The sequence below is a fragment of the Danio aesculapii genome, chromosome 24 (genome assembly GCF_903798145.1).
Source record: "Danio aesculapii chromosome 24, fDanAes4.1, whole genome shotgun sequence".
NCBI lineage: Eukaryota > Metazoa > Chordata > Actinopteri > Cypriniformes > Danionidae > Danio > Danio aesculapii.
The window spans coordinates 17,068,652-17,087,921 of NC_079458.1; the positions used below are offsets into that span (position 1 = coordinate 17,068,652).

Below are 19,270 nucleotides of genomic sequence, written 5' to 3' on the forward strand. Positions count from 1 at the left end.
TTTTTAGATGGTTCTAAACATGTCTGAATTTCTTTGTTTTGTTATATTGTGAAGAATTTGTAAATACTGTAGGTAGCCATTGACATCTATAGCATGAAATGTTTAGTAAATATTACTATGAAAGTCAATAGCTACAGGTTTTTAATATTCTTCTTTGCATTCAGTGTAAGAAAGAAATGGGTTTGGAACAAGTGGAGGTAGAGTAAATGTTGACAGAATTTTCATTTTTGGGTGAACGATCCAATTCAATGAATATGTAAAAAAAAAAAAAAAACCTCTTAGCATGGAACAAACACGAAAATGACAGTAAGCAGCATTTAAGAAAGCACTTTCACTTTCATTTAGAGTAACAATTTAAGTCACAACTATGAATCAGCTCTCAAATGTTCACTTGTCATCACCATGGACCAACGGTAGCTTGACGGTGTTAATCAGCTGGAGCAAACTTTTTCTGAAAGGTTTTCTTTGGCAAGCTGTTGTGAATTCCTGTAGCAAACTTATGTCGGTCTGGTTTAGTTTGAAATGATCCACCTGTTCTATGAATTCAGTTTAAGTATATCAGAGCCTTCATGTAACAAACAGGAAAGCAAGCAAGCTGGAAAATTAATTATTACAGTATTTGATTCAGCGCAAAAAGTTAGAAAAATCAATAGTATGTTTGTATTGTGGTAAAATGAATGTGCTTCAGTTAGGCATGACTTAAACTGAAGCTCAGTGGAATCAATAACAACCGAACTTTTAAACAGCGGGATCTCCAATGAGGAAGCTTATTACTAACAAAATCATGTTATTTGAAAATAACTAATGCTTAATTTGTGAGCAGACTGATTAACTCCAGCATGTTGCATTATGGATTTCCCATGTTTTTCCTCCTCATGTTTGTGTGTGCAGCACGTGCTGAGTCAGCAGGGTCGATTCCAGCTCGGAGGATCCGGAGGCTGTTCAGTTTCCAGCGACACCTGCTCTCGTCCCGTCTGCTGAGAGGAGCGCCACACCTCAACCCCCTCCACATCCTGGACGAGGACTACTGCGGTCAGGCCAAGGTGTGGACACACACACTCACAAAGCATTCGATACTCTGTGTGGTGTGCTTTTGAAAGCAATTGTTCATTTTTTTTTGTCGATTTTTCTCAGTGTATGCTTGAAAAGGTTGGAAGCTGGAATTTTGACATTTTCCTCTTTGACCGACTTACAAATGGTAAATATTTTGATTCTGAAGACTATTCAGTGTGTGTGTGTGCATGTGTTTACATCCCAGTGGGGACTTAAACCTGAATGCACACAGACTCATGGGGACTTAATTGAGGTCTCCATGGGTAAACGAGGTTAAAAATCAAACAGAATGGGGTATTTTTTAAACGTAAAGGGGTAAGGGGTATGTTTAAGAGGAAAAGGATATAGCGTATAGTTTATAAAAATCAAAAGTCCTCACAAGGACATTAAACTACACCTTTGTGTATACTTGTTTTTATATCACTGTAAGGAAGTAAACCTGAATGCACACAGGCTCATGGAGACTTGTGTAACATAAATTGAATGACAGAATGAACAGTTTTGATTATACAGATCGTTTCCTTTGAAGGTTGGTGTAGGGGGATAGAATGTACAGTAGGAATATCATTGTTTGAGTCCCCACTTGTGTATAGGAACAAGTCTATGTGTGTGTATGGTACATGGTTGAGTGTATAAGAGAATATTGTGTCATTTGGGATGCAACTTATGTGTGTTTGTGTTTGGTTCTTCTACTGTTAAATAGTCTACATGCAGTTGCGGTCAATGCTGCCACCTGCTGGTGGAGTCCTGCATGTGCAGGGTGAAGGTTTGAGCATCTATTTGCTCAAAGTTCTCATTTCTTTTGTGTTGATGATTGTTTTTTTTTAAGGAAACAGTCTCGTCTTCTTGACATTTCATTTGCTGAGCCAGTACGGCCTCATCGAGCTCTTCCAGTTAGACATGGTTAAAGTGCGGAGATTTTTAGGCAAGTGGTTTTCATTAATACAATTATCGTTGTTGTATTGTTTATCCAAATTTATCTACTATTTGGAAGCAGAATGTAAATCCAATCTATTTTATAATCATTGCAAAGGTTTGCGTTTTTGTTATTCATGTATTAGTTATTAATTGTTTCCAAGTTGGAAATAATATAACTTCATTAACACTAAATAAATGTGTATATATAAATCTATAGATGCTTTTTTTGTCTTTTTGCAAAATGGAAATACTATGGATATGTATTCTATGGCTATTTAATACTATGGATATGTATTCTATGGATATTTAATGCTATGGATATGTATTCTATGGATATTTAATACTATGGATATGTATTCTATGGATATTTAATACTATGGATATGTATTTCTCAGATTTTTCAATAATCATATCAGTCCTGTTTCTGTTGTTAGAAAGAAATCTGTATTTTAAACAGCAGAAGTTTGCTGTAATGTCAAAAAAAGTACTGCTAATTACATTTTAGAATAAATGCTGTACTTTATTTTTATTTGTTTTTTAGTTCTGGTTCAAGAAGACTACCACAATCAGAACCCTTACCATAATGCAGTTCATGCTGCTGATGTCACCCAGGCCATGCACTGTTACCTGAGAGAACCCAAGGTGTGATTACAGCTGGAATGACACATAATTACCTTACAACGAGCTCTTTTGCACCCTCTCTCTCTCTTTTTGTGTTTCTCCAAAGCTCGCCCAGTCCCTCACTTCATTCGACATCCTATTAGGGCTGCTGGCGGCGGCCACACACGACCTGGACCATCCTGGAGTCAACCAGCCTTTCCTCATCAAAACCAACCATTACCTTGCAGCTTTGTACCGGGTAAGAGATTTAGGGGAACGTTGGTGAAGGAGTGTGTTTGTATGTGGGATGGTGTGGATGAGTGTGATGTTTTGTGTGTGTTTGTAGAATACCTCAGTTCTGGAGAATCATCACTGGAGGTCAGCAGTGGGTTTGCTCAGAGAGACCGAACTCTTTTCTCATCTTCCTGCTGAGGACAGGTCAGCCTCTGGTGCTTTTTATTTTTGTTTAACTCCCCTTATGGCACATATAAGTTATTTTTTTATAATAATATAAAAAAAGGTTGACTGTCAAAATTGTTTAAAAATAAGAGAAAAATTACGGACGAAACTTTAAGCAATATTTTAAAATGTTTAATTATACTTTATTATATTTATTAAACTTATTTTAAAATAAAAATTTTCTAAAAATGAGATTTTTCTGCTTCTTAAAAGACAAAAAAATTTTTCAAGTGTAAAAAAAATGCATCATTTATCATTTATTCAAGGTACTTTTAACAATAATAATTATTATAATAATTATTGTTAGTAGTAGTAGTAGTAAAATCAGTAGTTATTATTACTAAAAGTATTATTCTTATTAGCAGTATATTATTAAGTAGAAATAATAGTAACATAACAATAAACAGTATTATTACTATTAGTGTTATTAGTATTGATAGTAATAATAATAAATGTTCTAATTATTATTAGTTGTAGTTGTATTATCTATAGTAATATTAAACATTATTCTACTTAAAATATTATTAGTAGAAGAATTAAGAATAATTTTAATAACAATAATACACATTACTATTATTCGTATTAATAATGATTAGTAATAGTTATTATTACTAGTAGTATTCTTAGTAGCAGTATATTCTTATGTTGTAGTAGTATCAATAATAATAATATAACAATAAATAGTATTATTACTAATAGTGTTTTTAATATTAGAAGTAGTCATATAGTAAATAGTAATAATATAGTAAAAATATAGTCAATAGTAATAATAATAAATATTCTACTCAATATTATTATTATTAGTAGTAGTAGTATCAATAGTAATAATAATAAATATTATTCTACTTAGTATTATTATTATTATTAGTAGTAGTCATATTAAGAATAATCTTAATAACAATAATAATACATATTAATATTATTATTATTATTAGTAGTAGTAGTAGTAGTAGTAGTATTATCGATAGTAATAATAAATATTCTATTTAATATTTTTATTATTAGTAGTAGTAACAACAACAATAGTTATTATTACTAGTAGTATTGTTATTCTTATTAGCCATATATTCTTATATAATAGTGGTAGTAATAAGAATTAAAATAATTTAATAACAAATAGTATTATTACTATTAGTGTTATAAGTATTAGTAGTATCTATAGTAATAATAATATAATATAAAAATAATCTACTACATAATGTTATTATTATTATTATTATTATCATTAGTAGTAGTATTATTATCAGTAGTAACAATAAATAGTATTCTACTTAGTAGAATTAGTAGTAGTAGTAGTAGACATATTAAGAATAATTTTAATAACAATAACAATAGATATTACTATTATTATTATTATTATTAGTAGTAGTGGCAGTAGTAGTAGTAAAATTGATTGTATTATTAGACTATTTAGTATTATTATTATTAGTAGTAGTAACAACAATAGTTATTACTAGTAGTATTGTTGTTATTCTTATTAGCAGTATATTCTTATATAGTAGAAGTAGTATTAATAATAATAATAATGTAACAATGAATAGTATTATTACTATTAGTGTTATTAATATTAGTATTATCAATATTAATAATAATTCTTAATAGTGTAATAGTATAATTATAATTATATTATTATTATTAGTAGTATTATTAAGGATAATAATTTAAAAAAAGAATAATAATACTTATTACTATTATTAGTCAAAATTATTATTATTATCATTATTATTATACTGTAAAAGTATTAGAATTTTTACAAAGTGCTCTAGTTAATGTTAGTTAAGGCTCCCGACTATTTCTTTAAGGCTTGTGTATGTAAATGACCTCCGCTACGATTGGCTGGCTTGAATCTTTGTCTCTGACAGTTTGAGTATTGAGAGGCAGCTGGGATCCCTGATTCTGGCCACAGATATCAGCCGACAGAATGAGTACCTGTCCCGCTTCAGGACACATCTGGACGAGAACGACCTGAACTTAGGAAACGCTTCTCATCGACACTTCGTTCTGCAGGTGCAAATCTGGAACTCAATATGAATTAGGAAATAAGAATAACAATTTATGTGCTACTATAACTTTTATTTACAATGTGGCTTTTTAATAAGTAAAATGACTAAATTTAGCTTGTCATTCAAATTTTTATATTGCTTAATATTAAGTTAATTATGCATGAAGTTGTTTTTAAGTTAATCAGGCTGCTTTTTTTTTAAATAAAGCTAGCAGTCAAAACAAGCACCTTTATTACAGTAATATTTAATGTATTATTTTTTTATATCATTAAATTCAGCTTAATTTTTTTTTCTTCACTCTGTTCAGTTTATATGCATAAAGGTCCTGTTTTTAAAGGTATAGTTCACTCAAAAGTGAAAAATCTGTCATCAATAGCTCATCCTCCACTTATTCCAAACTAGTTTGATTTCATTTGTTCTGTTGAACACCAATATTTTGAAGAATGTTGGTAAAAAACTGCCATTTATTTCCATTGTATTTTATTTGTTCCTACTCTGGATGTCAAGGCTTTTTCCTAACATTCTTCAAAATTTCTTGTTGTGTGTTCAACAGAAGAAAGACATTCCTAAACGTTTAGAACCATTTGAGGGTGACAAAATGATGAAATTGACATTTTTGGGTGTACTACCCCTTTAAGTGGATCAGGGCTGTGATAATGCACTCGTAATTGAAGTGAGCAGTCTAAAACAACCACATGTGTGTTATTGCTGTTTCTAGATGGCGCTAAAGTGTGCTGATATCTGTAACCCGTGTCGGCCGTGGGAGCTCAGCAAACAGTGGAGTGAGAAAGTCACAGAGGAGTTCTTCCATCAAGGTACTCCAGATCAGCGTATGATGCTTATTTTATGTTATTTTATTTGTCCTGTTGATCAGAATGCTTTCATTTTCTCATTTAGGTGACATTGAGAAGAAGCATAAACTTGAAATCAGTCCACTGTGTGATAGTGAAGCCAACACCATAGCCAGTGTTCAAATTGGTAAGAACATCCTTGTTTATAAGTGTCCATTAGATATTTGCTTTTCTCTTGCTTTCCTCCATTACAGGGGGCCTATTTTGCCACAAGATGTAAAATAAGTCTCTGATGTCCCTAGAGTGTGTGACTTTTCAGCTTAAAATATTGCATAAATAATGTTTCATAACTCTTACCTAATTTATAATAACTAATATAACTAACTTTTATCTTTGTCATAATAACAGAACAATGCAAGAGTGTATGGGTGTTTCCCAGTGCTGGGTTTCGGCTGGAAGGGCATCCACTGCTAGTGGTGTAACAGATCACAAATCTCCCGGTTCGGATCACATTGTTTTTTTTTGTCACAGATCAGAGTATTTTTCGGATCAGATAAAAAGGGAGAAGACAAACGTCATTCGCTTTCGGTTTATTACAAAAACAGCTCTGCAAGACACTTTTGGTTTTAACAAATAGAACTTACAACCTATGATTTTATGAAAAATAAAATGAAGAAATAATCAGCTGAATTTAAATAAATATTAAAATATTCAGTTCTGTGAAAAATTCACTGTTACTACTATTGCTGATAACGCTAAATGTAGAAATCTAACATTATAATTTGTACAACCCATATTTATTTTTAGTTTTATTTTCAATAAATGATTCAGTTATTCACTATTAAAACTTCATGTTTCGTTGCTGGATGATCATTTTTGAAGAATTAATTAGTGGCATATTTTTGATGGCTGGTTGTCGTCACCTAATAATTAAGTAATGTAATTGCTGCATACAACTTTCATTTTTGAGCGTCAAGTTAAACACATATGACGTTGATTTTAATCTTTACCATAATCATTAGTGGTTTTATCTAAACTGTTAACAGTTCTCACAGTACTTCTCTGTTATTTGACTGTTTGTAAACTAAAGACTGAATCTCTTCATTGATTTTTACGTTTTCAGATTTGAATCCAGTAATACGAAAGATTAATAAATATATGCAAATCACCATCATTTATAACTTGTTGCGTGGTTTTTGAGATCCCGATCTTTTAATGATTAATCGTGCAGCTTACATTGAATTCATTAATGCAGGCTAAACAAGTAGTGACAGAAAACACCTTTAATAACCTAAGAAACCCACCACATCGTGAATAACCCACCACAACTTCTTCCATCATCATTATGTTGTACAGGACGGCCTAAATGCTTTCATGCATGTGATTTGAATGATGCGAGATGCGATTTCTCTGTGATTTGTTGCAAATTAGGAAAGTAAAAATAAAATGTAAGGGTCAAGTGTGTTCCTAACCGTGGGTTGTGATTTTGTACGAATCAACCGTGATTTGTTACACCCCTATCCGCTGCGTAAAACATATGCTGGATAAGTTGGTGGTTCATTCAGTTGTGGCGACCCCTGATTAAAGTGACTAAGCCCCAAAAAAAAGAATGAATATATGACGTAATAAAAGATTTTTCTGGTTATTTTGCAAGATACTAATATTTAGTTTAATTGCCATTTTAAATGGGTTAAAGGGTTACTAGGCAAGTTAGGTAAAATTAGTGAAGTCATTGGATATCAGAGGTTTGTTCTGTAGCCAGTAGGAAAAAAAAACTTATTGACCTTAAAGGGCCAGCACTGTGTTTTCACATCTCTAGTTTAAAAAAAGTCAGGAAAGTGGGTGAGTCCAATTTATTTAGGTGGGAGTGTCAAGTGGCGAAAGAGTGAAGGGATTGCATGAAAAGTTTCAGTTCGAGCACCTGCTGATTTTCACAGAGGCAAAACAACACACAGACGCAGGGGAGAAAAGACAGTGACAACGTTTACATGGACATCAGTAATCAAATTATTTGCCAAATTCTTAATTTATCGAATTTAACTGCAGTTTGACACTTTCACTTTCATTGAGGTACATTTCAATCATGCCCCTCATGACAAACAAGATATTGGATGCGAGGAACTGCTGGAAGAGTGTAGTTTTAATGGAATGTTTGATACTGCACGCCTTGTGGGAGAAAAGAAAACCTACGCATTTCTCGGTAACTTAGATGCACTTGGTAGGTAGCATCAGAAAGCCATCTGTGTATAGACTATCCTGTCACAAAATGCGGCAGATGTCCTACACAATGGTAAGTTTGATTTAGGTTTTTACATGTTTACATTCGGAGTGCAGCATTTACAGCCGATCTTTCAACTTTGCCTCTGAATAACCATAAACAAAGAACACTGATCACACACTTACCAAATCTGTAGAGACAGGACAATCAACGCGAACTGAAACCGCGTCTTATTTAAAAGGAGATGAGCGGCAAATCCGGATAATCCACACACGAGTCCAGCTGTGCTCTCATAGCGAGGAACTGAAAACAAAACTTTAGTTGCGGCACATTTATAAACGCAACACTGCCGACCCATGTCTCCGAACAATTCTTCGTCTTCCACTTGTTTTAAATACAGTTGGCAACACAACTTGGCGTCACTCAAAGCTATCATGCATATTAATGAATTTGCACACCATTTACAATAGAGCGCGCTGATCAGTTCGAACCAAGTCTTCTCTCTTGAATTAATGATGAAAGCTCAAAGACGTCACGTACCCACCGGTACAGACATCAAGTCGACAACTATCTCATCACCGTGATGCAGCTTCTACATTTTCTTTTCGAAGAAGAACGAAGAACAAATTGGCTCGAAATAACGCAAAAACAACCCATTTTCATCTAGTGAAATATGTGTGTTCTAATAGTGTTTTTAGCTGAGTGGCACCACATATATGACTGTCAACATCTCAAAAAATGTGTTTTGGTGTTTCGTGACCCTTTAAAATGCTTTTTTAAACCCCTAAAGCCTAACTGAAAGAAATGAGACTTTCTTCAGAAGAAAAATATTAAATAATAAACTGAAAACGTCCTTGCTCTGTCAAACAGCACTTGGAAAATATTTTTAAAAAGAATAAATATTTATAGGATGGCTAATAATTAATTTCACCTTTAACTGTTTCTTAATTAGTTGTCATCATGTGTGTGCGTATATTTATAAATATTGCCGTTAATCATTTAAGATTCTCTCTCTCCCACCAGGTTTCATGACGTACGTAGTGGAGCCTCTGTTCGCCGAGTGGGCTCGTTTTTCAGACACGCGGCTCTCTCAGACGATGCTCGGCCACTTGGGCCTGAACAAGGCCAGCTGGAGCACCATGGAGCCCGAAGCGTCGGGCAGCTCAGAGGACGGAGAATCAGATCCGGCTCGAGCCTCAGAAGAGCCCAGTTCCAGAGCCTTAACTCAGGGAAGCCCAGAGTCATGACACCTCCACTGCCCTCAGCCAAACACACACACACACAAACAGCGCCACCCATCCCCAAAAAAACAACCACTGATCATTCTCCTCTTCTCTTCATTTGATTTAATTTATTTCATTTTAAACTCTCTCATTTCTCCTTCGACATACAGCAATACATAGATACCTCATTTGGCTACTGCTGCAAGTTTTTCGTTTGTTTTCTTCTTTCTTTTAATGATTGTGATGTATTTATTTAACCTTATTTTTGGGCGTTACTAATTCAACGATGCTTTGAATAAAGACTGTAAGGGAAAATGGGGTTGGATGAATCCCACCCCTCCTGTGGCTTTAAAGTGCCATTTCGAAACATTGAATTGCTCTGAAAGTCACCTTGAGTATTTATAAGACAACCGCATCAACAAAAAAAAGAGACGATGTGTGAATGCATTGCGAGCGAGTGCGTTTGTGTGCGCTAGTGCTTCTGCAAATCAATCTTCCTCCTTGTGTACAAAATGTGAAGAGCCCAGTCCTTTTGCTGCCTCTGAAGACTGTTTACACACGTCGTTTTTTTCTATACGAATCATGTTAGTTCTGTGATTTATTGCCTTCGAAGCACAGATGTGAAGAACCACTTGTACATTTTTGTTTGGAAGCCTACTGCTGATGATCAACGAAATCTTTGTTGGACTGCAAACCCGCCATTTGTTCTACATTGCATCCCTTTCTTGTATTTCAGACCCCCTCCCCGTTTTTGAAGGAACGTCGCGCAGTGTAAGGTGGCAGAGATGACGAACCCTTTGGAGCATGGAAGAAGGAATTTCGTGTAGCTCAACAAGACCCTCCGTGGATTTTGCTCAGGGTTTCACCAACCTGCTTCTTTGGAGAAACGTGGAAGTAAAGGTGCCTTTTGTAGGTAGCCCACACTCTCTTTTCTCTGTCTTTCTCTTCTGTATTTTGTAAAGAAAGATCTCGGAATGTGTCGAAGCCACTCTCGTCTCTTCGGAAGACTGCAACACAATGCCTTAAAACTATGCACAAAGCTAAGTGACCAAACCAGCTGTCGTTTTCATTTTAAAACTCATCACATTGTCCATTTAGTGCACTGTCTGACCCTTTGCCTTTTTGTCGTGGAGTGTTTTGGGGTTTTTTTGTTTTAGTATGGAGGAGATTTGGTTTAATGAGTTGATTTTTAACATTGAACATTCCATTTTTGTGTATCGTTTTGGATTCTGTACAGAATTGGAGAGGTTTTTTTTGTGCTTCTCTTGATGTTCGGAAAAGAGAAGAGGTGCTTTATTTTAGGTGATTTGTATTTTTGTTGTAAGTGCTGTAAGACTGTTGATTTAAGAAGAAAAAAAAAACTGTTTACAGTTTGTTGTAACAGCCATTTTGGGGAGACGACCTATGTGTCAAGCCATTTTGTAAAGGCTTTGCCGTATAACCTTTTTGATACATACCTGTTGCAGTTGCATTTTTGATGAATAAAACTTCACAAAATGTTTCTCTACTGGATGGCATGAGCTCATGCTGTTCTGTGGTCCAAATGGAACACACAAACCTCATTACACAAGTTGGTTTATTCAAGACATTCAAAATCCATTCAACAGTTCTGTAGTGGGATGAAATCAGGCCATTCTGATCAGAATTTAAAACAAAAATATACACTACCGGTTAAAATTTGGGATCAGTAGGATTTTTACATGTTTTTAAATGAGCTCCTGCTCACTAAAGCTGCATTTATTTAATCAAAAATAGAGTACAAATTGTGAAATATTATTGTACTACACAATAACTGTTTGAAAGTTGTTTAAAATTTAATACATTATTATTTAAAAGATAGATTTTCAGCTTCAGAGTCACACATTCCTTCAGAAATCACTCTTAATTATTAGTAATAAAAGCAACAATGACTGAAGTTATGATTTCATTTGAAACTACATACAATAAGCAGTTACTTAATTTTAACAAATATTTTACATTTAATAAATGCCACGTTGAGAAACCGAATAATTTTCTTAAAAAAAAAAAACATGGAAAAAAAACTGACCCCAAACTTTTGACAGGTAGTGTACCTTTTGTTCTGAGGTAATGCTTCTACGTGCTGGCCATTAGTTCCAGTATACACTGTTGAAATGAGAAATCCTATATTGCAATATAATGCTTCTGCTGCACAATGTGCAAAAGAACAAACCTTTAAAAGGTACAAACACTGTCATACCATACTCAACAGAGAGAAAGTTCACAAAACAACAACAAAAAGAAACTGCTTTTAACACACCCTCATGACAAATTTTCTTCAGTAGAACAATAAAAATGATTATTAGCTGAAATCACAGGGCTTGCAGGATCCATCATTTAATACGGTCTCATCAGACATAAATGAATGAGGAACCACAGTTCTGTTTTCACTGTACCTGTTTTTTGACTCTCAAAGTGCTGGCAGCCACTGACTTGCTACCACAGTTTCAGCTAAAAATCTTATTTATGTTTTTTTACTGAAGAAACCAATTTTTCTACAACTTGTATGGCCTGAGACTGAATGAATTAACAGCAAATTTTCAACTTTGGGAGAACTATCCCTTTAAAAAGCAACAGACTATAGCAGCCTTAAATATGTTAGTATTTCAAATGAAACAAAACTCCATTATTCAAGTGATTTGCTAAACTGGTTAAAACCACATAATAGAAATGTCCCCAAATAATAAATTACAACCTAAAAAAAGCTTTTTAAATTAGCTCTCAACATTAGTGAGCAAATACTACCTACAGCACAGTCTATGCACTATTCATGTTCACAACATTATAAAAAAATGCTCATGATAAAATAAAGTGATTTTCCAGCAGCTATGAATCGTACAAACAAGTGTTGAAATACACAAAATGACTGATTTAAAAACCGAAAAACAACAATCCATATACTGGTGCTTCATCCCTTCAGAAAGAAGGGTCAACTATCTGCACTTTTGAGCTTAAATCCAACTAAAACCACAAACATAATATTATAAAACCCAACAATTCTGGAACTGGCATTAATGGTGGAACTGGCTGTGGTACGAAATGTACTGGTAGAGTTGAACTATTTAAAGTGCAAAAATACAACGATGTTCAATTGAGAAACCAGATCGACAGCGTAGCGTTTGGCATATTCAAAAACAATATTTTGAGAGCTAACAGAAAAGGTTAGCTGGTGTTTCAAAATGAAGTCGTCAGGTTTTTACCCATTTAGATGAGTAACTCCGTCCTAATGCATTTTCCTCCTTCCAGTCGATTTCAGCATGTGCTGTCCAAACTGCAAAAGATAATTATACTGCAATAAGAGAATATACATCAGATATATTTTTAAAAGTGACTTCACCTACCAGCGGTGTTTCCACATGGGGTTTATTCTCAGAAGCAGTGAAGGTAAAAGCGCCGTCACATTCGCTGTCATTTCGAAAGCGGTGAGCGAACTTGCGTTTCAGGGCTTCTGCGATCATTGCCGCTGCATCTGTGGGTTCAACAGGTTTGGCTTTCACATTTCCATCCTCTTGATGGCTGTGAGGGAAAGGATAAATGAACACTTATTTGGTAAGTGTTAAGAGAAGCTTTGTTTTTATAATCCACAGAAACACACTCGCCTCTTAACTGAGCGCAGCTTGACTTTGCCCATGTCTTTCAGCACATCGAGCATGTTGGGAAGCTCTGGCTTTTTAGTGGCCGAGTCCAATACTGTGTTCTGCTCAGCCTTTTTTCCACGGCGCTCTCGGATGAGGTCAATAGCGGAATAGCTTCTCTGCATGCTGGGAGTGGGACACGGAGGAGGAGGAGGTGGTGGTGGTGGTGGTGGAGGAGGAACTGGAGCCATTGGTGGAGGTACAGGAGGACCACCTGGTGCTGGAGCCGAAACAATTACAAAATTGATATTAGTAGTTTTTACTGCTAAAGTGGCAAAATAAATATTTGCAGAATGCTATATGCTCATTTTTACAACTGTATTTAGAAATTAAATATAATTTTGAGACCAGTTTTTTTTAATAGACAAGCACACATTGTGCATACCTAAAGGTGAAACCGTCTCCACAGTTAGTTCACTGATAGTTGGAGTGAATGAAAACGAGTAAGGCGCTATAGAATAGTTTGTGCTCGTTTAATAGTCATGTAAAATAAAATAAAAAATAGTCAGCTCCATTAAAATTAAGATTTTTCCTGAGTTTCATCATGCAAATTCCTTAATTATTTATGAATCTCTTAATTCATAATCATGGAATTTATACTTGCACAACATTATTCAATGAAATCCCATTTCTGCCACTAAAAAAAAGATTAGAAAAAGATATTAACTTGTAAATATTAACTTGTTTTCTCCACATAATTGCAATTGACATTTACACATGTGCTGCATCCCAATTCGCATACTTATACTGCACCCTAAAAGTATACTTTTTTTGTGAAGGAAAAATATATACTTTTGAGTGTGTAAGAGAAGAGTATGCAAGCTTTAGGACACACTACTTCCTCATTAACAGATCATTGTGTTGCTTAGTTATGAGCTCTGTCAGTCATCCACACATCATCCAGATTTCTGTCGTATTTAATTTCTACCTTACGTGAGAAGCAGCAGCAGGATAATCTGCTATTCATGAGTCTTTCATGCAGAGAAATCTCCTCAGGTGTTTGGATAATTCTGCATTCAGATGTTAATGTCTAAACACGTCTTTATAGAAGTTCAGTATTGTTGTTGCAGATGAAATGTAACAGAAAATGCGATTAAAATATTTTCCAGTGGGCTAGATATTAATTAACAGTCATACTACATGTTTGTAGTTTATTTACACTTTGGGCAATATCAGCGATTAGAGTTTACAGTTCTACACTTAAAATTTTTACCGGAAATAGTAAACCATCCGGGAACCTTTGGCATACTCTTTTCAAAATACTACGATTTGGGACATGCTAATTATATTTTCAAATACTATTTAAGACGGATAGAATGAGAATTGGGACGCAGCAACGCACTTAATCTGACCTTTTTTCCTCAGAACTGCATGATACAAACTCACATTTGCTATCTATTAGGATTGAACTGTGAGATAAACATGATTAAACAGATAAACAGATAAACTTGTAATTGAGAGGGAAAAAGACAGAATTACATGCAAAATAGTCAAGAGTTGGATATTAACCCACATTTTCACCTGCATTTCTACTTTCCTTTGAATTGTGAGATGTAAGCTTGAAAATTCTTAGCTTAAAACCTGCAACTGTTTAAACTAGCTGACATTTTCAGAATGTAACACAATTGCATGTGGTTTAGAAATGATGATTTGGAAGTGGGTGCCACCTTGTCAAGCCTGACAACATTTGTGAAACATCACAAAATGTGGTCTGAAACATTCAAAAGTGTTTTTTTTTTCACTTCAAGTTTATTTGTATAGCGCTTTTCACAATGACTGTTTCAAAGCAGCTTTACAAAAGGTGCACGCTATTGCGTTGTTAAGCACACAGTCAAATTCGGAAAAGGTTAGAGTTATTAGTTACCATAATTAGTTTTAGTTACTAGTTTAGTAACTAATAAAGTTAACTACTAGCTTTTATCAGTTTATGTTATATATATATATATATATATATATAGTTAACCTGCAGTTATATAGCATATAGGTGATGTCAATGTGTCTATGTTCAATAGTGTGTGTTGTCCTTAAAGAGCCCCTATGATGGGTTTTTGATAATGACCTTCTATGCTATGTGAAAAAAATCCAGCTAATGCTTATATCTGAAAGTCCACCATGTTAAAACCATTAATTTATCTATAAGAGTCAACTCATAGTGGTTCGGATGAATCGCTGCTGTAACGAGTCTTTAGCCGAGCCAGCGTGACGTCGATACGGAACTCAAGCCCCGCCCATTTGTTGCAGCTATATTAATGCAGACACTGCAGCAGATCCCGGCTGAATCATGTAGCGAGATGCTGTGCTCTGAAGTGTGAGGGAAAGTTAGTGTTATTTTCCCTACCCAAAGATAAGGCAAAAATATCTCAGCATTATAGCCCCAGCCATGTGCTGTATTCCCGTAATTTTTCTGATGACTGCTTCAGCAATCTACACGCTTACAATGGGAGATTCATCAGCCGTTTGTTAAAGGAAGCATCAGAAAAGACTATTGATGTATGGGACTCTGTCATAGCTTGACAGGAACTTTACAGTACACAGTTCATGGATCAGTTTCTTCCTCCATTTTACAAGTTTAATTAACATAAGTATGATTAAAATGGTTGCCTCCTTGTTTTCTCTAGCTTGCAAATTATGTATTTAATTGTGTTTTGTTACTTGTAACTGCTTGTAGTGTATCTGGTAAACTATTATATTCTCATATCATGTCTAAAATCACTTTGAAAACGCGCCGTGTGCCGCTTTGTTTACGGATTTAAACGCATTTGTGAGCTCGCAATTCACTGCCGTTTATCGTTGCTATGGCCACCGTCAGCTGTTCCTACATACGTGCGGTCGTCAAGTTTCAAAACAGTTCAGCTTTTGCCAGTGTGTGGATTAATACTGAATGTGTGTCACTGTTTTTACTTATGGTTAACAATAGAGCAATATGCTGGTGGTAAACTGCATTGCTGCATTTGCACTCCGACTACTTGTTTATAAGCCATCTGGGCATTTCTCTCTGTCTTAGGCTGCGGTCACACTAGGCTTTTCCTCCCATAGACTTCCATTCATGCGCAAGCGAATGCGTCAGACCGGAAACGCAGGGTCATGCGTTAAGTTTCGCAGTTCGCTGCGGTGCAAAGTTCAAGCTTGGTGGACTCTGACCTAAGAAATCGCATCACTTGACTGCGTGAGACCAATTGAGGATCAAAACAGGACCTCTCTGGACAGATATTTAAAACATGAAGCAATCGCTAGCTTTTTTAAATGTGTAATCATCTTGTTTAATCCCGCCCCTTTTCGCAGCGCCGCACGACAGAATTTCGCACATACAAAGCCCAGTGTGACCGCAGCTTTATGCTGAACGCAGTCGACCAATCACATCAGACTGGGTCATCGAACCAATCAGCACAGATTAGCATTGCGCTAAAGAGGGGTTTGGGAACAAATGAATCACTGAACAAATCCTACGGAAGTCGTTGGGATAATTAGGTTAAAAAAAATGCATATTATTAGACACGGATAACCAAACATGTTCCTGGAGGTCCGGTGTCTTGCAGATTTTAGCTCCAGCCCTAATCAAACACACCTGAACAAGCTAATCAAGGTCTTACTAGGTATTCTTGAAACACCCAGGCAGGTGTGTTGAGGCAAGTTAGAGCTAAACCCTGCAGGGCACCGGACCTCCAGGAACGAGATTGGTGACCCCTGTTATAAGACATTAAAAGTGTTTTTTGACCTTGCATGCATATCAGCCTGTTGTTGGATACCCCCAAAACCAAAATATGACCTTTTTTAATGCATAATTGTGGCTCTTTAAGCGTTAACATGTCATAAATACAAAGCAAAAGGTACAACGGTTAATTTTGGAAAATCATTATCAAAATAATTTCTAAAGCACTAAAACTAGAAATAAAAAAGTATCAATGCTGTAATAGTTTATTAACAATAGTAAAGTAACAGCAGCTAACCTGGGGACTGAGCGCTTTGCTCCTGTGCCTGGACAATCTGTGCGATTTGCGCTCTTAGTTTGGCCAGCTCCGTCTCCAGAACGCTGATCTTCTGAATAGCTTCATCATTGATAACAGTCTGGCTCTGTTTCGCGGGTTCAACCTGGTGAATGCTGGGTAATGACCGCTGACGTCTCAGGGGCCGCCGCTCCTGAGTGCGAAAAACCAACCCTGAATCTGCCTCACATCTGTAAAACATACAGATACAAACATACACAAACATGATACGAACTTCACATCCACATTCATGTTTTAGAACTTTAAATGTTTTTTCACCTGATTCTCCTAGGACCATCGCTCTCTTCTCTGTCGATCCAGGCAACGTCAGCGAGCGTGGCCACGTTTGGCCCATTTGGGCTGTTGAGGAAACTCGCTCCTGAAGCAAACGGATGAAGCTACGTGACCCGAAGACAGTTTGAAGGAAAGTTAATAATTACAACACCTGACTTTAGGGCGCTTTACAAGTCTAAAGACAAACAGACACACAAACACTGGAAGCATTTCAAGAACTACAACAACAGAGCAAGCAGCAAATGTTTTCACAGCCACTGTAACATAAATATCACCAGGAAAACCAGTTTAAATGTTCACCCAATGTTTAATGACTTGAACATTTAGAACATTACAATGTCAATCAGCTCTTTATAAATTGTACATTATTAGTGGCAAGCTTTATTTATTGTTTATTTATAGTGCTTTTGGCCTACATTTTTTAAGAATGAACCGAAGGACTGACCTAAAGCAGACATGCTGCATTCCTGACATACAGGACAGCTGGAAGGAAGAACAGAGAAGAGAAAACAGACAGCAATAAAAGTTTCAAGTTGGGTTTAAAGTCATCATACTTTAATTTTAAAGGTTAGACTGAAGGAAAAGGTTGGATTAGATACGAGCTGATTCCCATCCCGTGATTCATGAGTGTTTATGGTCAGCACACTAATGTAATCATAACAGAAGAGGACAGAAATGAGGATATGTGGAACTGGAAATGAAAGTTAATGAAAGGTAGGAAGGCACCGAACACTTCAAGAACTAAATTGTGTGATGCCACTTTGAACAATATTTTGGTTTTGGGTGAACTATCCTGTGAAAGATGGAAGGTGTTTAAAAGTTTTTAGATACAAATAAAATTGATATGAATAGAATAAAATGAACAGACTAAAGGCTAACACAATAAAACATATGAGTGTTTAGAGGACAAAAATGGTTTATTAGCCTGTTTTAATCAGTTTATATTTAAATAATAAAATAATTTCGCTTCTATTACCTGAAAATGTACACGAGGACAAGGGGCCAGGGGAAGATTTGTGGCAATTCTTCTGACAATACTTCTGGATGACCCATAATGCTTTGATGATGATCCTACAGCCTAAGAGTGACACAAATATGATCATTCTTTTCGTCAAAGGATTGAATATTATGAAATAAGCATGTATATGAATTTACCAGGTCCATTTCTATCCGTCTATGATTTCCAATCATCTTGACATTGAAGTATCTTCAGTCATAGATCTGGCTCATAAATGATCATCTTCAGATCAAAACCTAAAAAAAAAAACAGTATCAGAACCCAATCTTGATAATCTTTTTTTTTTTTAATTTCACGATTCATTTTAAACTAATGCTATACCGAACAGTGCTTTTCAACATAAAATCTTATGATTATTATTAGTCACTCTCACATTTCGCACGTCTCCATTCCCAGTTCCCAAAACTTTGACAAACATCCATTGTTTAAAGTGATATTGTTGACACTGAAATCTGCCAGAAAACACTGAGGTACTACACATTTTTCTAGTTGTTTCTAACTTGAAACACATTAATGTCAGAACACAAACAGCGATCTTGAAACTTTACACAAAACTTAATTTACAAAGGTTAAAACCTTGACGCCATTGTTTCAATGTGGCAATATCGCGCTTTTGGTTGGTTACAATATATCTAATAGGACAAATCGAGGTCTTACCGTGTAAACTGTAGCGTAACAGAGTTTTCTAGTAGAGTCCTAGCTGTGCTATGCTAAAGCTATCCAGACCAGCGGTGTCCCGTGTGTTCTTCCCACAGTGCGGGAGCAGTCGCTTGGAAAAGGGGCGGGATTTTTGGAATTGGCCTATGAAATCTGAGGCATTCCATAAATGGGTGGGCCCTAGAATTACCGAGTAAACCACTGGTTAAGAGTGATGGATAGGCAATTCAGCTGGCCAATCAGAGCATAGTTATGACTCACATACACGAGGCATGCGTTGGTATGCTTGTGCTTGACTTAAAATATTTTTATAAAAGATTATATGTATATATTTTAAAAAGTATCACACATGTACTTTATTGATTTGATGCTATATCGTTTGTTGTTGTATATAAGGGGT

At 35.5% G+C, this 19,270-nt stretch overlaps 2 protein-coding genes across 15 annotated transcripts in view; one reads left to right on the forward strand and one right to left on the reverse strand.

Annotated features, from left to right (window-relative positions):
• Positions 1 to 10,772, forward strand: part of pde7a (phosphodiesterase 7A) — a 65,186-nt gene extending 54,414 nt beyond the window's left edge. For all 13 annotated transcript variants that reach the window (XM_056451041.1, XM_056451043.1, XM_056451045.1 and 10 more), the window contains 10 exons: positions 892 to 1,043; positions 1,135 to 1,198; positions 1,883 to 1,978; positions 2,513 to 2,613; positions 2,699 to 2,830; positions 2,918 to 3,009; positions 4,893 to 5,037; positions 5,752 to 5,848; positions 5,931 to 6,011; positions 9,066 to 10,772. In XM_056451041.1, the coding sequence (XP_056307016.1) occupies positions 892 to 1,043; positions 1,135 to 1,198; positions 1,883 to 1,978; positions 2,513 to 2,613; positions 2,699 to 2,830; positions 2,918 to 3,009; positions 4,893 to 5,037; positions 5,752 to 5,848; positions 5,931 to 6,011; positions 9,066 to 9,289 (1,184 nt within the window). In that variant the 3' untranslated portion in view covers positions 9,290 to 10,772. The remainder of the gene's footprint in view (positions 1 to 891; positions 1,044 to 1,134; positions 1,199 to 1,882; positions 1,979 to 2,512; positions 2,614 to 2,698; positions 2,831 to 2,917; positions 3,010 to 4,892; positions 5,038 to 5,751; positions 5,849 to 5,930; positions 6,012 to 9,065) is intronic.
• A 56-nt stretch (positions 10,773 to 10,828) lies between these two features.
• On the reverse strand, positions 10,829 to 18,958 carry mtfr1 (mitochondrial fission regulator 1). Of its 2 annotated transcripts, none has more exons than XM_056451050.1 (8): positions 18,871 to 18,958; positions 18,351 to 18,449; positions 18,172 to 18,273; positions 17,181 to 17,299; positions 16,866 to 17,092; positions 12,883 to 13,138; positions 12,625 to 12,799; positions 10,829 to 12,554 (listed from the first exon to the last, which is right to left on the reverse strand). In XM_056451050.1, the coding sequence occupies exons 2-8, from the start codon at positions 18,384 to 18,386 to the stop codon at positions 12,507 to 12,509; spliced, it is 963 nt and encodes a 320-aa protein (XP_056307025.1). In that variant the 5' UTR covers positions 18,387 to 18,449; positions 18,871 to 18,958; the 3' UTR covers positions 10,829 to 12,506. The 2 variants fall into 2 exon arrangements, with proteins under 2 accessions (XP_056307025.1, XP_056307026.1); XM_056451051.1 differs by lacking the exon at positions 18,871 to 18,958 and adding an exon at positions 17,641 to 17,678 and having other exon boundaries at positions 17,181 to 17,280; positions 18,351 to 18,441.
• Between the last annotated feature and the right edge of the window lie 312 nt (positions 18,959 to 19,270).

What these genes read in the sequence shown, in the direction of transcription:
- mtfr1 (XM_056451050.1), bottom strand. Translation starts at nt 18,386, where the DNA reads ATGATTGGAAATCATAGACGGATAGAAATGGACCTG. An exon ending in GTCCTCGTGTACATTTTCAG is followed by an intron (nt 17,300 to 18,171) that starts GTAATAGAAGCG and finishes CGGGTCACGTAG; the next exon opens with CTTCATCCGTTTGCTTCAGG. An exon ending in GATGGTCCTAGGAGAATCAG is followed by an intron (nt 17,093 to 17,180) that starts GTGAAAAAACAT and finishes TATGTTTTACAG; the next exon opens with ATGTGAGGCAGATTCAGGGT.